The sequence below is a fragment of the Gambusia affinis genome, linkage group LG21 (genome assembly GCF_019740435.1).
Source record: "Gambusia affinis linkage group LG21, SWU_Gaff_1.0, whole genome shotgun sequence".
In the NCBI taxonomy this organism is placed as follows: Eukaryota; Metazoa; Chordata; class Actinopteri; order Cyprinodontiformes; family Poeciliidae; genus Gambusia; species Gambusia affinis.
Window position 1 is genome coordinate 2735563 of NC_057888.1, and position 16672 is coordinate 2752234.

Below are 16672 nucleotides of genomic sequence, written 5' to 3' on the forward strand. Positions count from 1 at the left end.
TTGTTACAAGTTAAATAATATATAATATATTCATGTAGCTGAAAAATTATTTCTAAGTTAGTTTTGCCTTATTTCAAGCACGGTAAGATATTTCCACTAGAAATTAAACAAAAATACTTGTTATGATTTTGTGTTTTTGCAGTGTTGGGTTGTTTTTAGAAGCAGCTGAGACCCACAATGAAGTACAAAGACATGTAAGATGTGACAATCAACATTTTTAGAAAATATGAAGAGCCAACAACACGAGGTGTGTGGTCATGACAACCGAGGTCAAATCTTTTCATCTTTTCAAATGTAGATCTTTTTTTGTAGAAAACCAGGTCAAAAAAAGGTAAAGCTGCTCCCAGAAGGAGCTACTAAGAGAGAAAATGTCTTTTCTGACCTTGTTAATGTGAAAAGCAGCAGCGTAAGTGGGTGAGTCACAGAGTTCAGGTCGAAGCGAATCGGGAGGAGCGTGTGAATAGATTTATCGCCGTTAGATGTTAAACATCTTTCGCTTCCAAACCGACTCGCTACAAACCCCACGCAGCATAAATCCAAGGCCAATTTGCTCAACATAAATTAATTGCCTCTTGTTTTTAGTTTTTCTTTTTTTATGCGCCAGATGACTTCCTGGTTCAGGGCGAGGCGACGGATTGATGGCTGCATCCAGTATGCTTAAACGAATCGGCTGTGAAGTACGCGCGTGCAGCCCGCCGAGACAAACAGCACACACTCACTAATAAAACATGCTGACAGTGTTTTGGCAACGCCTGAGTCGGCAGGTCTGTGTGACACTTAACTCCAAACACATTCACTGAAAGGGGGAAGCTCTGTGTGAAGGTTTCCCCGAGGCTAACAGGTATTTAGCATCAGGAGCAGAAGAAGAGGCATCACTCCGGCAGACAACAATGATATCGCTCCCTGACACTCTTCCTCCTTTGGGTGTCCCGTTACAATCTCTCTTCCTCTTTCTGCTCCCTCTCTCTATCGTTTATTTATTTTTTTGTTGTCTGCCTGTCTCTCTGTCCTCCCTTGCCCTCACTCGTTCTATCGCCGTGGCGATGACAGCGTCTGCCACCGGGCTCGCCGCGCGTGATCATGGAGTTAAGAGTCCCTCAATCCCTGTTTTGTCAGTTTCTGAGCTATTTATAGAAAAGGTCATAAAGGATTTAGTGGACAGAGGTCAGACTGCAGCAAAAAACACATGGATGGACGGACGGACGGACAGATGGACAGATGGATGGACTGTTTTATGAACGGAGGAATGCAACACTTAGATACCAGGAGAGGAATTCTTCTTCTCCTCACTAACTCATCCTAAAAACAGTCCCACGAACCTCCGCTGTTCTCCATCATTCTGTCGGCCCTGCGGCCCCCAGAGAGACCAGCTGACGCTAACTGGAGGCTTCGCCGGGATCCCTGCAGCCATGTTGTCCTGCCACACCAAACAGAGCGAAGGTGGAGGGTGGAGGGAGGTAGGAGGACGATAATCTGTCCATCCGATGTGGACAGATGCACGTGAGGAAGAGATGGGAGTGAGAGGAGAAAGGTGAGTCGGCCTGCATGAGGATTGATGGTTGAAAGAGCAACGCACCGAGGCCGGGTGGCGCTCTAAAGTGAGAACAGCAGTTTTATGGAGTAAAAAGCTGCAGAGCAACGACTTAATAGTGAGAGAGAGACAAAGAGCGAGGAAGAGGAGTGGAGATAAAACCCAGGGAATACTCTCTCTCCGTTTAATAGGGATTACAGGCCTGATCTGATGCACTTTGCGGGACCCTTCGCTCCGTCATATGGCTCTATATTTAATTATTCTGTGCCTTTAAGAGGTCCGTCGCAGTCGTACACAACCCAGAGCTCCCTGCAATAATCCAAATTCATTTTGAAACTGACACCAGATGGGGGCTGCCAGCCTGGCACCGACTCCTGCTGTTGACTGGTCACTCTGCGCGTGTGTGTGTGTGTGCGTGCGTGTGTGTGTGTGTGTGTGTCCAGAAGGCCTGTGCTCACTCTTGGAGAAGCGCGGCGGGTTGTCGTTCACGTCCGACAGGGTGATGCTGACCGTGGTGGTTCCTGAGAGCCCGCCCATCTGGCCCGCCATGTCTTTGGCCTGGATCACTACCTGGTAGTCCTGCTTCACCTCCCGGTCCATGCCGGGCAGCGCCGTCTTGATCAGACCTGAGGACCAAAAAACCAACAAAACACTGGGATTAAATCCAGATTTTTCTCCCAAATTAAAAAAACAAACCCACTGGAAGCAAAAACAGTTTTACAAACTCAAATAAATTGGGAACCAAAATAGCAAATTTTGGGTTTTCAAAGACTTAATTTTCAGAAAGTCTGTTTTTTTTTTTTTTACCAATGTACTCTTTTTCCATAGTTCATATTAGTCTGGACACAGCAGCCATCTTGTTTCACAGCTTCTATTTATTTAAACCCAGTTCTATAACATAGAGTATATATAAGTTTTAGGACAAGACTAGGATTTTTTCTTTTATTTTGGGAATAGTCACAATATTACCAGTGTACAGTTGTACAACAATAAATATGAAAAAATACAATAATAAAATTTTAAGCTGTAATATTAGAATGAAGTATTTTATGAAAAAAAATTAAAATGAGGAATTTCCAGCATCTTGTAGTTTTTTGTAGCATGGCCCTGATACTTTGTAGAACAACTCACAGAAGCCACTTTTTTAAAATATCAAATATTTTAAACAAGATTTTCTCCCAGCACTAATTGCAACATTTTATTACATTTTTAGCTATTTAAAAATGCACTGAGTCAAAAGATCTACAGCCTTTGAAAAAGCTGTTTCCCTCCTCGCCTGTGGTGGCGCTGCACCAAAAACCACAGAATAAGACACTGAACTCAACTTCCTTCTTCATGAAATGGAAACAAAAAAGGAGTGGGTCAAATTGTTGCAGTTGTAGGAGTTTTTAGTTTATTTGGTAAACATCCATGAGTCTTTTCTCTCACTAGCGCTAGGCTAACTCATTTGTTCTGGTTATATTTACCCAGAATGCAATGTTTTATAGCCTGCTTTCTTCTTTTGGAGTGGTTTCCAGTCCGGTTGGCTTTCACACATGCATTTGAACCAGAGTTTTCTTTTTTAGTTTGATTACACATTCACACCGCCACAAACAAACCAGACATGGAGTTGGACTAAAGCGGACTAAACATGGCTGCTGTGAAGGCAAACTAAGAGTCTCCACTTGTTTATTTGTTGATGTGGTCACTGACGGCTCTTGCACCTGACTTTTGGTTAGACTGGACCATGAAAATATCTCCCATTTAATTTCCCTATGAAAATCTGTAGAAATATACAAATAAGCCCTGGTTATGCATGATATAGGTCACTGAAGAGCATGCAAGAAACACTACCAGTAGGACACAATGTCAGAATATTGTGTCAGAATTACACAATATCTCAATCAATGCTGCAAATTTCAATTAGACCTATTGAAATGTTGTACAATTTAGTATATGAAATTACTACAAATAGCTGTTTGTCTAAGAAAACCAATAGAATGGAACCAATGGCAAATTATCCAATTGGAATTGAAGTCTGGTCCAGTTTGATTCACACCGAAACATTTCAAAATAACCTAAAAGTGACTCATTGCAACATGAACAGATTACAAACAGTCCAATTCAGCCCAGTTTGCTTCAGTGTCAGACTGAGTCATTTTCAATCCAAGTCAATCAAAGTAAATGAAATATAATTTACTAAATAAATTCAGTCCAGTTACAACGCAGGTGTAATTTAGTACGACGGCTAAAGATTCAGTTTATTAACAAAGATGATTATTCACACCTGGTTCAGCTTAATCAGACTTGCACTGATTTGATTGTCTTTATTGATCATAGATAAGCACAAAAAATGATTCAGTTCAATTAAAAGAAACACTGAATTGATTCCAGAGGTAAATTAAACATTGTTGTAACTTAAATTATACGAGTTTCTTTTTCCTATTTTGTTTGTTCTTTATGACTACTAAGCAGAATTTTGTCTGCATTCGCACAAGTGAAGATGAATGCTTTACTCACATCTAGAAACAGAAAACAGCCTAAAATATAAAGCATCAAACATTAAGCACTCTTTACTTCAGTTCACAATAACATTTCTCCCTCTTTTTGACTAGTGTCTTGAAAACAAATAATTTAATCACTGTATGTTTTAGAGGCTAAAAAGGACAATCTTTAATTTTCTAAGAGTTGAAGCAACATCTGACAGCTTCCAGGATCGTTTATCGTCTCCTCTCTGTTGATGTTTGCACCATTATAGCGCCGAGGAGTCGCCTGCTCCTTGAAACACCTTCGGCTTGGCGTCGGGACAGATCGAGGTGGTAATTGGCAGCACGCTGAAAAGGTGTGCTCAGACTCCCATCAGGCCCTAAATCCAGGCTGCTGCTAAACGCTTTCATTTGAAACAAAGAAGCTGGTGGGAGTTCAAACTCAGAACGATGCAAAATTAATAAATTTCACCTTGAATAAAGCAAAACTTTCAGCGATTGAGGCTCGAGGAAGAGCAGAATATGATTTAAAGTGACGAGGGAAGAGATGGATGTTTTGAATCAACTTTTCTTTGGTTTGGCTAACATCAACCAATTCCAACGGTAAAAAACGGTTAACATCAACCAATTTTGATGTTTTAAAAAACCAGCTAACCTTCACCAATTTCAGCGTTACAAAATGGCTAACTTTCTCTAATCTTTGTTGCAAAGCAACTAATATTGGTCAAACCTTTTAAAATGGCTAAAAAATAATTCCAATGTTTAAAATTGGCTATCATTAGTTGATAGATAAGTTAAATGACGACTAACATTGACCAATTCCAGCGGTTAAAAAATGGCTAACATCAACCAATTCCAAAATCACCTGATATTAATATGTTAAACATTACCAACATTGGCCAGTATCAATATGTTCAACAATGGCTAACATCGACTGACAGCAACTCTAAATTCTGCTAAATAAATAGATTTCACCTTGAATAAAGCGAAACAACCAGAGTTTCAGTTTCAGTTTGAGCAGAATATGATTTAAAATGACGAGGGAGAAGGTGGAGGATTTCTTTCATTTTGTCAGGCGACTTCACTTCCTGCTTCCACCTTTGTCATTCCTTAATGACTACAATACCCAGAGAAGAAGAGGAGGAGTGGGAAACAAATCCTGCTTATAACGCGATGTCCAGGCATGTCTTTGTGTAAGAGGGGATGTCAGCTTACATATCACATGTGGGATAAACCATATTACCGTTAATCCCCTCACTAATCTGCAAATGGCTTTTTTTTCCCTGACTCTTTTGTTTAGACGCGAGCGGGATGGGTTCCAAAGCGCGCAGTAATGATTAAAAGTAGATGTTTAGGATGGCTGATTTGCAGCAAATCCTGTCTCCCCTCCCCGCTCCGCCCGGCGGCGGCGGCGGCTTCAGCGGAGGTGAGGCGAGCGGGTTTCTGGGAAAACAAGGCTGGTTTCACTGCGTTCTCTTGTCAGGGATTGTTCTAGTTCAGCTTCTCTTCTGAATATTTCTGCTTGCTTGTGTTTTCCTCACAATGGCGCCCTGCAGGCAGCACCCGGTCTGGAGGTGGAGCGGCTCTGACAGGATTCCACTTTCAGTTTTTACTAAATATTTAGGTGGATCCAATGAAAGAAACTTTGATTTACAAAAGTGATCAATAAAAGATTATCAATATGGCTCATTGTCTGCTGAACCATCAGTTTTCTCATAGCTATTTGATCCAAATGAGAGAAGTTTATGAATTAAGAAAAGAAAGAAAAAAAGTAAAAGTAATAAATAATGTAAAAAAAACTAAACTTAGAAGTAGAAGCAAAAGAAAATTATAAAAATAGTTCAAAAATCAATCTGTTAAAATTAAAAATATGAAAAAAGCAGTGAAATAAAAGGAAAAATACAAAAATACATTTCAAAAATTCTGGATTTTAGGAAGAAAATCTAAAAGAACAAAAACTAAGCTGAAAAATAAAATAAACCAGGACATTAAATATTAGAAGGACAGAAGAAATAACAAATAAACAGGAAATGAAACTAAGAAAATAAAAGTAAAAAATGAGGAAAAAGAGGTGAACGAGTGAACCAGTAGATTTTGTCTCCTTTTCATCCCTAATTAATGCATAATAAACAGTTATTAATGATTTATAAAGTGTTTATGGTCTTATTGTGAAGGTGTACCTGAAGTTTTATTGTAAATAAACCTTTAAAACCAGCCAACTGAAGAGAAAGGCGTTAAAGTTTGACCTTTGGAGGCGATGCTGACCTGTTTCCGGATCCACAGAGAAGTATGGCTGGCCCTCCAAGATGCTGTACACCACCTTGGCGCTGTTCCCATAGGTGGCGTCGTCTGCGTCCGTGGCCGTCACCTGGATCACCGAGGTGCCTGCGGCGAGAAAACAGCATCAGGACAATGATTCACATGGCGGCTGAAGAATGAGCCTCTGGATAATCGGTCGGGCCGATGCTCCGTCTGATGAGACGTCCGGTCTTCCTCTAAATGTGAATGATCGTTTCTGTCTCCTTACGTTACCAGAAGCAATCCTTATCACGACGTCGCGTATATCCCCACACATGATTGATCTCCACAGCTAATCGATTGGCCCTAAAGTAAACATATCTCTGCCTGCAAACCCCAAGACGCCCATCAACGTTTCTGTGGTTCCAGAGAGTCTGAGAAACAAATACAGAGCCTGGAAAAATATTCAGCTTCTTCACATTTGTTTGGATTACTACTGTGAGTTTTAATGTATTTTATTTGGATTTTACTGAATGCAGTTTGTTTTAGAGAATCAGATTAAAGGAGGCTGAATGTAAATGCAGGCCACACTATTCAGATTCACATTTGACAATTTGGGCCAATATCGATATCTGATTATAATATTCTTATTTCGGTTGATACCTGATATTTATTGACAAAAAAAGCATGGACTGATATCAATGCAAAAAATATATATCGGCCAATACCGATATATTAAAAAACAGGTACAGATTTGTTAAAAAATAATTTAAATTGGGCTTTGCTGATAAGAATAAAAAATAGCTACCATTAACCAATATCTTACATAACAACTAATATTGGCCAATACAGTATGTAAAAAATAACTACAATTGGCTGATCCTGATGTTGTAAAAATCTAGTGTTGTTACCAATATGTTAAAAAATGACTAAAAATCTGCCAATATTGATGTTAAAAAATTACAAGGATTAGTTGATACAGTATGTCTAAAAACAGTTATCCTTGGCTAATGTTGAAATATGGCTAACATCTGTTGATAGCCATGTTAAAAAATGGCGAACATCAACAAAAACCAATGTTAAAAGTTGGCCGATACTGATATGTTAAACATATGTGAACATGGACAGAAAAATATTTTTTAAAAATGGCTAATGTCAGCAATACCAAAGTTTAAAATGGCTAACGCTGACAGAAACCAATGACAAACATCAACAAAAAACAATGTTAACAAATGGATAACATTAGTTGATACCGATATGTTTTAAAAAATGGCTAACGTCACCCAATACCATTGCTAAAAATGACTAGCATTGACAGAAACCAATATTAACCTATACTAATGTTAATCCCGATAAATCACGCATCCCTTACACTTTTTTTCTTCATCTCTAGCAGAACCTTAGCAAACAAAGTTTTGGATGTTTAATGTGATAAAACTGTAGAAAAGTTAAAGCGGAGCGGTGAGTATTTGTGCCTGGATGGCAGGTGAACATTTGTGATCCAGTTTCTCTTCCAGAAAGAACAAAGGGAGACCGTTAGCCAAGCGCTAGCTCCCAAACGGCGCCTTGCGGGCCAAGTGTTGCCTCATTACATGCAGAGGGAAATTAATTGAGTAGAAATATTTAATGGCAAAGTGCTATAAATACAGAATTGTGCAACAGAAAAAGAGAGCGACCTGATGGAAGTTTTCTAATTTGATGTGAGCCGGGGCGAAGGGAGACGTTAAAACCAGAACCGTCAGACTGAAGCGCAGCTCGGCGGCGGTTCGGGGAGATTCTTCAGGAAGTTCAGCGAACCCTGCTCGCTAATACCTCTGACAATGGAATTAGACTCAAAGAGGCTTTTTTCTGTCACAGATCCACATCAGTCACCTTTAAATCTTTAAGTCAGGAGCGATCACATCACAGGATTTTCTTCTGCTGCTGCTTTTTTTTCTGCCTGTAATCATCCGCGCGCAGGGTTGCCAGGTCTGACAGTTTCCAACCCAAAAAAAGAGTTAAAAACCCCGAAAAAGTTGATAGCGCCAGATATAGTCATTTATATAAAATAAGTCCAAGAACACTGAATTTATTAAAGGTTTTGTGGTTTTCTGCCTGTCACAATAATAAATTGTCCCAGAAATTATTGTGATAAACAATAATATTGTTGTTTTGAGACAATTTTCAAATGGTGATAAAGACATAATAATGCAAGAACATATCATAAAGATCAACAAACTTTCAATCCCAATGAACATTTAACACTGAAACTGGAAGAAATGTCCAAAAATAAATAAACAATGCAATAAAAATGACCAATAAAATGAATTATGAAGTCTCTGTAAACAAAACTCTTATTTAAGCACCACACTGCAAAAATACAAAATCTTACCAAGTATTTTTGGCCTAGTTTTTAGCATACACTTGAAATAAAACAAAACTAACGTATACATAAGCTTTCAGCAACATATAAGCGTATTTTAAGTCAATTATCCCTTATTATTGATGAAAAAGCACTACTTCCACTAGCAGATTATTTGAGTTATAAAAGGGGAAAAATATTTTGCTATAAGTGAAATGATCTGCCAATGCAACTTATACTTTTTCATCAATATTAATGAATTATTGACTTAAAACAAGTTCCTATTTGTGGTTACAAAGTTACTTAAGAATTAGTTTTGTCTTATTTCAAGTGTAGTAAGAAATTTGCACCAGAAACTAAAGCAAAAAATACTTGGTAAGATTCAGACAGAAGACTTTTGTCATCCAGTTTTTGTTAGAAAAAGAAAAACAATAAATCAGGCAAACAGAAAATAATTTATCCTGCAATTATCCGATTAATTGCTCATTATTTAGACAGTGCCATCTCTTCCTTTCTAAAAAAGGAGCCCAGGTTTGATCAACCGGTGTTCATTGTGGCAACGCCGTCCGCAGCAATAAAAGTGAAAGCGAGTGTCACTTTAGTCTCCGCGCAGTCACTCGTGAAGACATGCTCTGCCATGCGCTGACATCACACCTCGCCTGTTGCCATGGGCACCCGTGCTGCCCTCAGATAAGTGCCGGCCCTCTCTCACTCGGGGTCGCTGAACCGAGTGACAACTGTGTCACATGTCTGACCGCAGTCGCCCTGAGACACTCTTCTTATGTTTTTCATGCTGCTATCGATTGGGAGCCTTTCTGTGTTGTTTATCTATATTCATGAGCCGCTTTTAGAGCCAGAATTAAACTTTCATTTAGAGGAGACTGACGGTGCAAATGGTGCGGCTTCAGGAGCCGCAAGGATTAAAATCCACACTTCTTCTCTGCAGTGACAGAGCTGACAGTGCTGCTAATTAAATTCAATTAAATTCTGCTTTAATAGACTACAATACTGTGTTTAAAAGATTATCTGCTGCAGCGGCTGTTTAGTCTGGTCTCCTCGTCGCTCGTTTAATTAGACGTGCTCTCTTTGTTGAGTTGGCGTCATTATGATGATTGATAAAATCCCACTGATCCGCAGTTTTATAACGTCTGAATTATAATCCTGTTAATGCAGCTCAACCTTCACCTGAGTAAATGTTGATCAATTTAGGTTTTTACGAGTCGGTCGCAGCCAAAAGCTTCTGCAGAGACAAAAAGACTCGCTGGATATCATGAAATATTAAGGAACAGGACTCATATATACAAATGCAGTTGTGTGAAATCTGTTTGTTTAGGTTGAGACTTTGCTAAAATATATTAATGTATTCCCACAAATTCAAGCTCATTTCCAGAAAAACTTCTAATACCGTCCACATTTTCAGCTGCTGCCGTTCTCTTTCACACTTTGCTGATTCGAACAATTTAGAGTCCTTGAAAAACTTGTTCCCCTCCTCACCTGTGGGGGCGCTGCACAAAGAACCACGGAAGAAAGTGGCATGAAACATAACTTCTTGCAACTTCTTTAACACCAGATTTTAGTCTATAACTAAAGACCATGAGCCATTTCTCTGTAGTTCACTTCCTGCTTTGGAGCGGTATCTGGCCCACTTCGTGTTCACATACGCATTCAAATGGCACCAGAGTTCACTTCAACAAAACTGAGTTCAAGGTTTGTAGGGGGACAAGAGTTTACTTTTTTGGTTCTAACGACAGCTCATCGTTAGAGCTGGGCTTCCTGCAGGAAGTGTACCACAGAGCAGGGCATTCTGGGTAAATGCAACCAAAATAAACGCGTGTCTAGCATTGGTGCGAAAAAATGTGTTGTGGTCTTTAGCCAAAGACTAAAGAGAAATCCAACCGCCACTAAAATCTGTACACGGGTAAATTTTTTGAAGAAGGAAGTTGAGAGTGTCTTCTTCAGAGGTTTTTGTGTTGCTTCCTTTAATGGTTCCTGGTGCAGCGCCCCCTCAGGCGAGGAGGGGAACAGGTTTTTCAAAGGGTTTGAATTGTTTGAAAGCGAACCGCTACAGCTGAAAATGCAACAAATGGTGCAATTTTGGTCCCAAATCAAACCGAATCTACTGAACTGTGAAATCATCTAACTTTCAACTATGTATTAGGACCATTTTTATTTTCTTGAAAAACAAGAAAATTTATAAGTCTGAGAAAATAGACATTTGCTAGATTAATTCCAAAAATTCTCTAGAAAAAATTTTGAAATTTCTGAGTTAAAATTTTAACATTTTAAGCCTCAAGTCTCAGAAATTTTCTAGAACAAACTTTGACATTTCTGAATTTGGAAAGTTGAACATCTGCTACCAAAAAAAAAAAAAAAAAAAAAAAAAAAAATTGAGATTAATCTCAGAAATCTTCTAGAAAAAAACTGAAAAGTTTGACAGAAGTTTTGACTGTTGGAAATTTTTTTACTTTTGAACTCAGAAATGTCCAAGTTTTTCCTACAAAATTTCAAAAGTTTATCAAAATACTTCAGAGTTTATCTGGCAATTTACAGTCCTTGAAAAAAAATTTCAAAAGTTTATCAAAATACTTCAGAGTTTATCTGGCAAATTTTTTCAAATGTCCTTGATTTTTCTAGAAATTTACTCCTCCCTGTTTTTTCTCCACCTACACTGGCTCTTATCCCCCACCATTCGAACTCGAGGCCCCAGAGTTTTGAGAAACGTACCGACGTCGGACATCTCGGCCACCCGGGCGATGTACGGGTCCTTGGTGAAGCGCGGCTCGTTGTCGTTGATGTCGTGGATCTTGATGATGAACTCGGACTCGCCCTCCAGCGCCTCGTTGGTCAGCCGGTTGACGGCCTTGGCGTGCAGGATGTAGTAGGCCTTCTCCTCGCGGTCCAGCCTCTTGGTGGCGTGGATGTCGCCGGACTTCTCGTCGATCTTGAACAGCGTCCCGGCGCCCTCGCCGGTGAGGACGTAACGCACGCTGCCGTCTCCTCTGTCGCCGTCCGAGTGGAGCTACAAAGCAAAGCAAAAGCATTTCAAATCAGCAAAAACACTAAAGTAGTCTTGGTTTTCTTGGAGATACAGTGGTTCAACATTTCATCAAATTTCTATGTATTTTATATCAAAAACCAACACAAAGTAGCACATAAATGAGAAATGAAAAGAAAAGGAAAACAAAAAAACATCACCAATATAGAATTCAGTGCAAATGATTTCATTTTGAAGACACTTAATTAATAAAAAGAGTAAATTATTCTCATTAAAAATAGAGCTGTTGCACAGTGGCGCTCTTAAAAGGTGGCCAAAGGGGACCAAGGCCCCTTTGAAAACCTATGTATTATTGTCTAGTTTCTAAACTTGTTATAATGAAAAAATACTGAAATAATCTCATAATAAATTAAAATTAGTTTAACTATTTTGATTCTGATTATGTGTGGTTTTTATTTGTTTTCTTTTTTAAAATTGTGTTTTATTTTGAATATTTAAAATATCTTCTCCTTCTTCTAGTTGTGTTCTTTACAAAATTAAAGTTTAATACTCTTTGAGAGATCATAGTTGCATTTATTATGCCATTATTAAAATATTACTTGAAAACAATGCTAAACCAACATTATAATATTTTGTCCTGTAATATTTGTTACCATGACAGGCTGACTAGCTTCTAGTGCAAATATGTAATAACTAATAACAGAGTAAATTTTCAGAATGATATAGGAGCTTAGTTTAAGTAGATAATTCTCAATATTAACAAAAAATTATTTATAACAAGACATTTTTCCCTTTTTCATCAATATTGAGACATTATTGTCTTAAAACAAACTGAAAAGTTACTTGCAAGTTTTTTCCAAATGTACTAAGACAGAATCTAGATCAAAAATACTTTTGTGTTTTTGCAGTGCAGCAGTTTGTGTAATGCTCATTTTAATAAACTTCCACTTTGCCACTTTCTGCTGCTAATTGTTTCAAACTCAGCTTTCACATTTGCTTAATTTCCTTTTATGAACACCAAGCTGCAGCTTGTTGAGAAGGGAAATACAATTATGACCAGCTGCAAAAAGAAAATATATAACAAAAAATAAAAATAACAGTGAGAGAACTGGCTGACTGCTTGACTGACAGGGAATCTCTGTCAAAAACACATCCCGATGATGAACACTTTGTACCAGAAACTGTCAGCAGAAAGCACTTTTCAAAGCAGAGTCGCACTTTTCAACGCGCCGCACACAAACATCAGCGGTCCGACCAATCTGGGCCTTGGCAAATAAACGCTGACAGCTTTGATCGAGCGTGTTTGGTGTCATTTAACAGATTCGTATCATCTTTAGTAAACTGTCACCGTGTTATGATGACACACGCTTCGTGGCTTCACCTCGCCTCTGTGAAAATCTGCCACGAGAGACGCTGCGTTCGCTGCTGCTGCGACTGTTGCACTCGTGTCGTCACGATCTCAGTCGTGGAGGTTTTCACAACGCCGCCGTCGCTGAAAAAAGCAGCCTACGCAAAACCAAAACTGGAAAGTAAATGCACTCTGATGGTTGAAAAACTTCAATAACTCATTATAAAACAATAAATATCTGTTGCTCAGCTCATACACTGCAAAAACAGAAAATCTTACCTAGTATTTATGTCTGTTGTCTAACACAAATATCTTAAGAAACTTGAAAAAAATACAAAACTAACTTAAAAGTAGCTTTTCAGCAATTTATAGGAGCTGGTTTTATGTCAATAATTCCTTAATATTAGTGGAAAAATGCAGATTATTGCACCTGTAACAATAGATTTTTACTTAAAATGTACCAAAAGTTACTTCTAAGTTAGTTTTGTTTTATTTCCACTATACTAATATATGTGAATTAGATACTACACAAACATACCTGGTAAGATTTTGTTTTTGCAGTGCAATTAAGTTCTATTAATTACAGATCCACCACTACTATAGTAAATACACTAAAATTAATATTTTTGTGTATTTATATATTACATTTTACTTGGTTGAAGAAGTATTTTTTGTCTAGTACAAATATCTCAGTAAAGTTGAAAAAGGAAAGATATATATAGACATAGGAGCTTGTTTTAAGTCAATATTCCTAAATATTGATAAAAAAAATTCTCATTCTCATAACATGGGTAAAATATCTTGTTATAAGTTAAATAATCTGTCAGTATTTTTATCAATATCAAATAACTATTGATTTAAAACAATTTATATTTTGTTGATAGGTTTCTTGTAAGATTGTTTTGTCCAATTTTAAGTGTAATAAGATGTTTAAACTAGAAATTAGACAAAAATAAAACAATTTCCCAGGGGGGCCATGGCCCCCCTGACCCACCATTTAAGGACACCACTGCCCTGAAAGCCAGAAGTAAAACCTCTGTATTAATAATGAGATTAAGTCACAAATTCTTGACTTTTTAAATGAAATTACTTTATTTTTGAGTTGTTTTGATTTTCAGTTCACATTTTCTGTGTCGGTTTATCCCAATAAAACACGATAAAATAACGTGATGAAACGATGAACCACTGCTTCTCCCTCTCCACATGAACACCAGCTTAGCATGCGCTGACATTTTAATTCCTCCACCAAATCCCCCTTAACATATTTATCTCAGAGAACTCATCAAAAGCTCGCCCAGCCCCCTTTTCCTCCTCCTTCACCCCGCTTTAATAATCATGAATATGATAATTGTAACTTCACAGAGGGTCAAAATGTTTGCAGACACAATAAACTAAAGAGACGGTTTGATTCTGACATCTTTTCCCGGCTTTCAGCGTGACTATCTGCCGTCTTTGGCCCAAACCGAGGACGGAACGAGGGTGGATATTCTTGCGTTGCGTTTGGGTCACGTGGGATTCAAAGTCTCCCCGTCTCATCATATATTAAAAAGCTTTTCATCGCAGGTGCTGGGAGGCTTTACTAATTCATGGAGTTTTATCGGGCCTGGCACACGCGAGGCCAACAGCTTTCTGGATTAGAGTATTTAACACTGTTTTGTTCGGCTGCCTAACCGTCCTCAGCCCAGCAGAGTTTCACCGCGTTTGGATTAGGATCTCGACTGTTTCATTCACCGTCGCTTTGAATCAAAGAGACTCTTCTCTCTGCAAAAACACACAATCCTATCCAATCTAGTGGAAGAAGGCAAAACTGACCTTCCAGAAAGAAAGAAATATTTCACATTGATGTGATTTATTTATTTTATTTTTTTATTTTTTTCTGTCTTTCTACCCAAACTGGTCTTCAGTTTGGTGCTTTTTTGTTTCTGGAGACTTCAAGATTCATTTTATTTGTCGATTTGTTGATTTATCTTGGATATTTGAAATGCCTCCCAGCTCCAGTTGTTAAATGTTCATTAGAGTTTACTGATCGTTGAGGATCTGTTCTTGCTATATTGTCATTATATTACTTTATTATGATTTATGGCAATAACTTCTGGAATAATTTATCATTCAAAATACAGTTTTCTGGAATAAACTTCCAGAAAACTGGAAAACGACTGAAACACTGAGTTCCTTTAAATCTAGACTAAGAGCTGAAACATAATCAATGAAACATTAATCAACAATCTGATTTGTAACGACAGGTACAAAATGTAATGACTTTTTATTTTGTGTTTTTATGATGTGAAGCCCTTTGATCTGACTTCTTGCTCAAATTTGATTCATTTCACTGATTGATTGATCCAGCAATGTGACAGGCCTAAACATGGGAGCTTGTTTTTGGGTCAATAATTCCTTAATATGGATTAAAATAACCGGTTCCACTGGCAGATTATTTCATTTATAACATGGGAAAAATGGCTTATAATAAGTCAATTAAACCACCATATTAACTAGCACTATTTTTTTTATCAATATCAATGAATTAGTGACTTAAAATGAGCTCATATGAGTCACTTGTAGGTTAGTTTTATGCTATTTGAAGTGGAAAAAGAAATTTGCACTAGAACTGGACAAAAAATACTTGGTAGGATTTTATTTTTTATTTTTTTTGCAGTGCTCTGCAGCGGGAGAATATTCTGCTTCCAAACACAGACTCGGTCGGCGGAAAACAATCCACTTCAACTTTATTATCTTCCTCCCTCTTTTATAGCTGCAATGTCCTTTTCTATGATTGTCTATCAAGCTGCCTATCTCTGCCTGCACGACTGTTCAGTTAATAACCGTCGAGTCGCCTCCTTTGGGCTGAGATGTGAGGCAGACAGTGTTACACGCGCCGTGTCGGCTGTCATTTCTATGGAAACAGAGAGATCTTGAGGTTTTGAAGAGTTCCTCCTCATCCTTTGTGAAAGATATTACAAGACAGTTCAGAGGATCGAACTCCAACACCTGCTGATGTGACCCCGTCCCTCCCAGCTGCCCACCTTGCCGGTGAGAGAAAAGTACCGCTGGCCTTCTCCTCAAATTAAGAGGAAGAAGAAGAAAAAAAAAACTTATGTGGAAATCAATGTGGCAGCCCAATGTGCATTCACAATGGCCCTTTGATCAATTTATATTGAAAATACAATTAAACTGTCACAGGGGGAGAAAAGAAAGCCACATGTGCTTTCAGTGTGGTCACCAAAAGGGCCCGGCACATCAATAGCCTGCTTTTTCTCCTTTGCCCCCCAATGGTCCCAAATTGTTGTAAAAAAAGGCAGAGAACATGACGCTATATCCATTAGCACTGTGGGTCTTAGTCTTTTCAAGACAGGGAGACGGTAAAAAGAAAGCACCATCTCATTAGGTCACCGTGTCGATAATAAAACTTTCACTTCATAAGAAAGGAAAGGGTGAGGAGAAGCCTGCAGCTAACAGGTTGCTAGCATAAGTTAGCGCATCTTAGCTTAGAAAAATGAAATAAATAAACACAAACTGCGAGTTTCCTTGGAGCATTATAGCTTAGAAAATATTCACTAATCAACGTTTTATTAGTTTACCTTATAATAAAAGGTTTTCTAGCTAGCATATTTTCACAGTATTAGCTAGAAGCTGTTTAGGTTTGCTGGCTGTGCAAAATCTAATATTGATGACGGCAAATTTGGCGCAGTGGTAGATAGAAAAAAAAAAGGAGTAAATGAACAAGATTAGTTTCAGTCTGACAGGTTGAAAATTT

At 38.2% G+C, this 16672-nt stretch overlaps 1 protein-coding gene across 8 annotated transcripts in view; it reads right to left on the bottom strand.

Annotated features, from left to right (window-relative positions):
• The window catches only part of cdh6 (cadherin 6), a 248907-nt gene that overhangs the window by 28354 nt on the left and 203881 nt on the right, over nucleotides 1-16672 (bottom strand). For all 8 annotated transcript variants that reach the window (XM_044105234.1, XM_044105233.1, XM_044105231.1 and 5 more), the window contains 3 exons: nucleotides 11300-11594; nucleotides 6262-6381; nucleotides 1990-2157 (listed from right to left, as the gene is read on the bottom strand). In XM_044105234.1, coding sequence (XP_043961169.1) covers nucleotides 1990-2157; nucleotides 6262-6381; nucleotides 11300-11594 — 583 coding nt within the window. The remainder of the gene's footprint in view (nucleotides 1-1989; nucleotides 2158-6261; nucleotides 6382-11299; nucleotides 11595-16672) is intronic.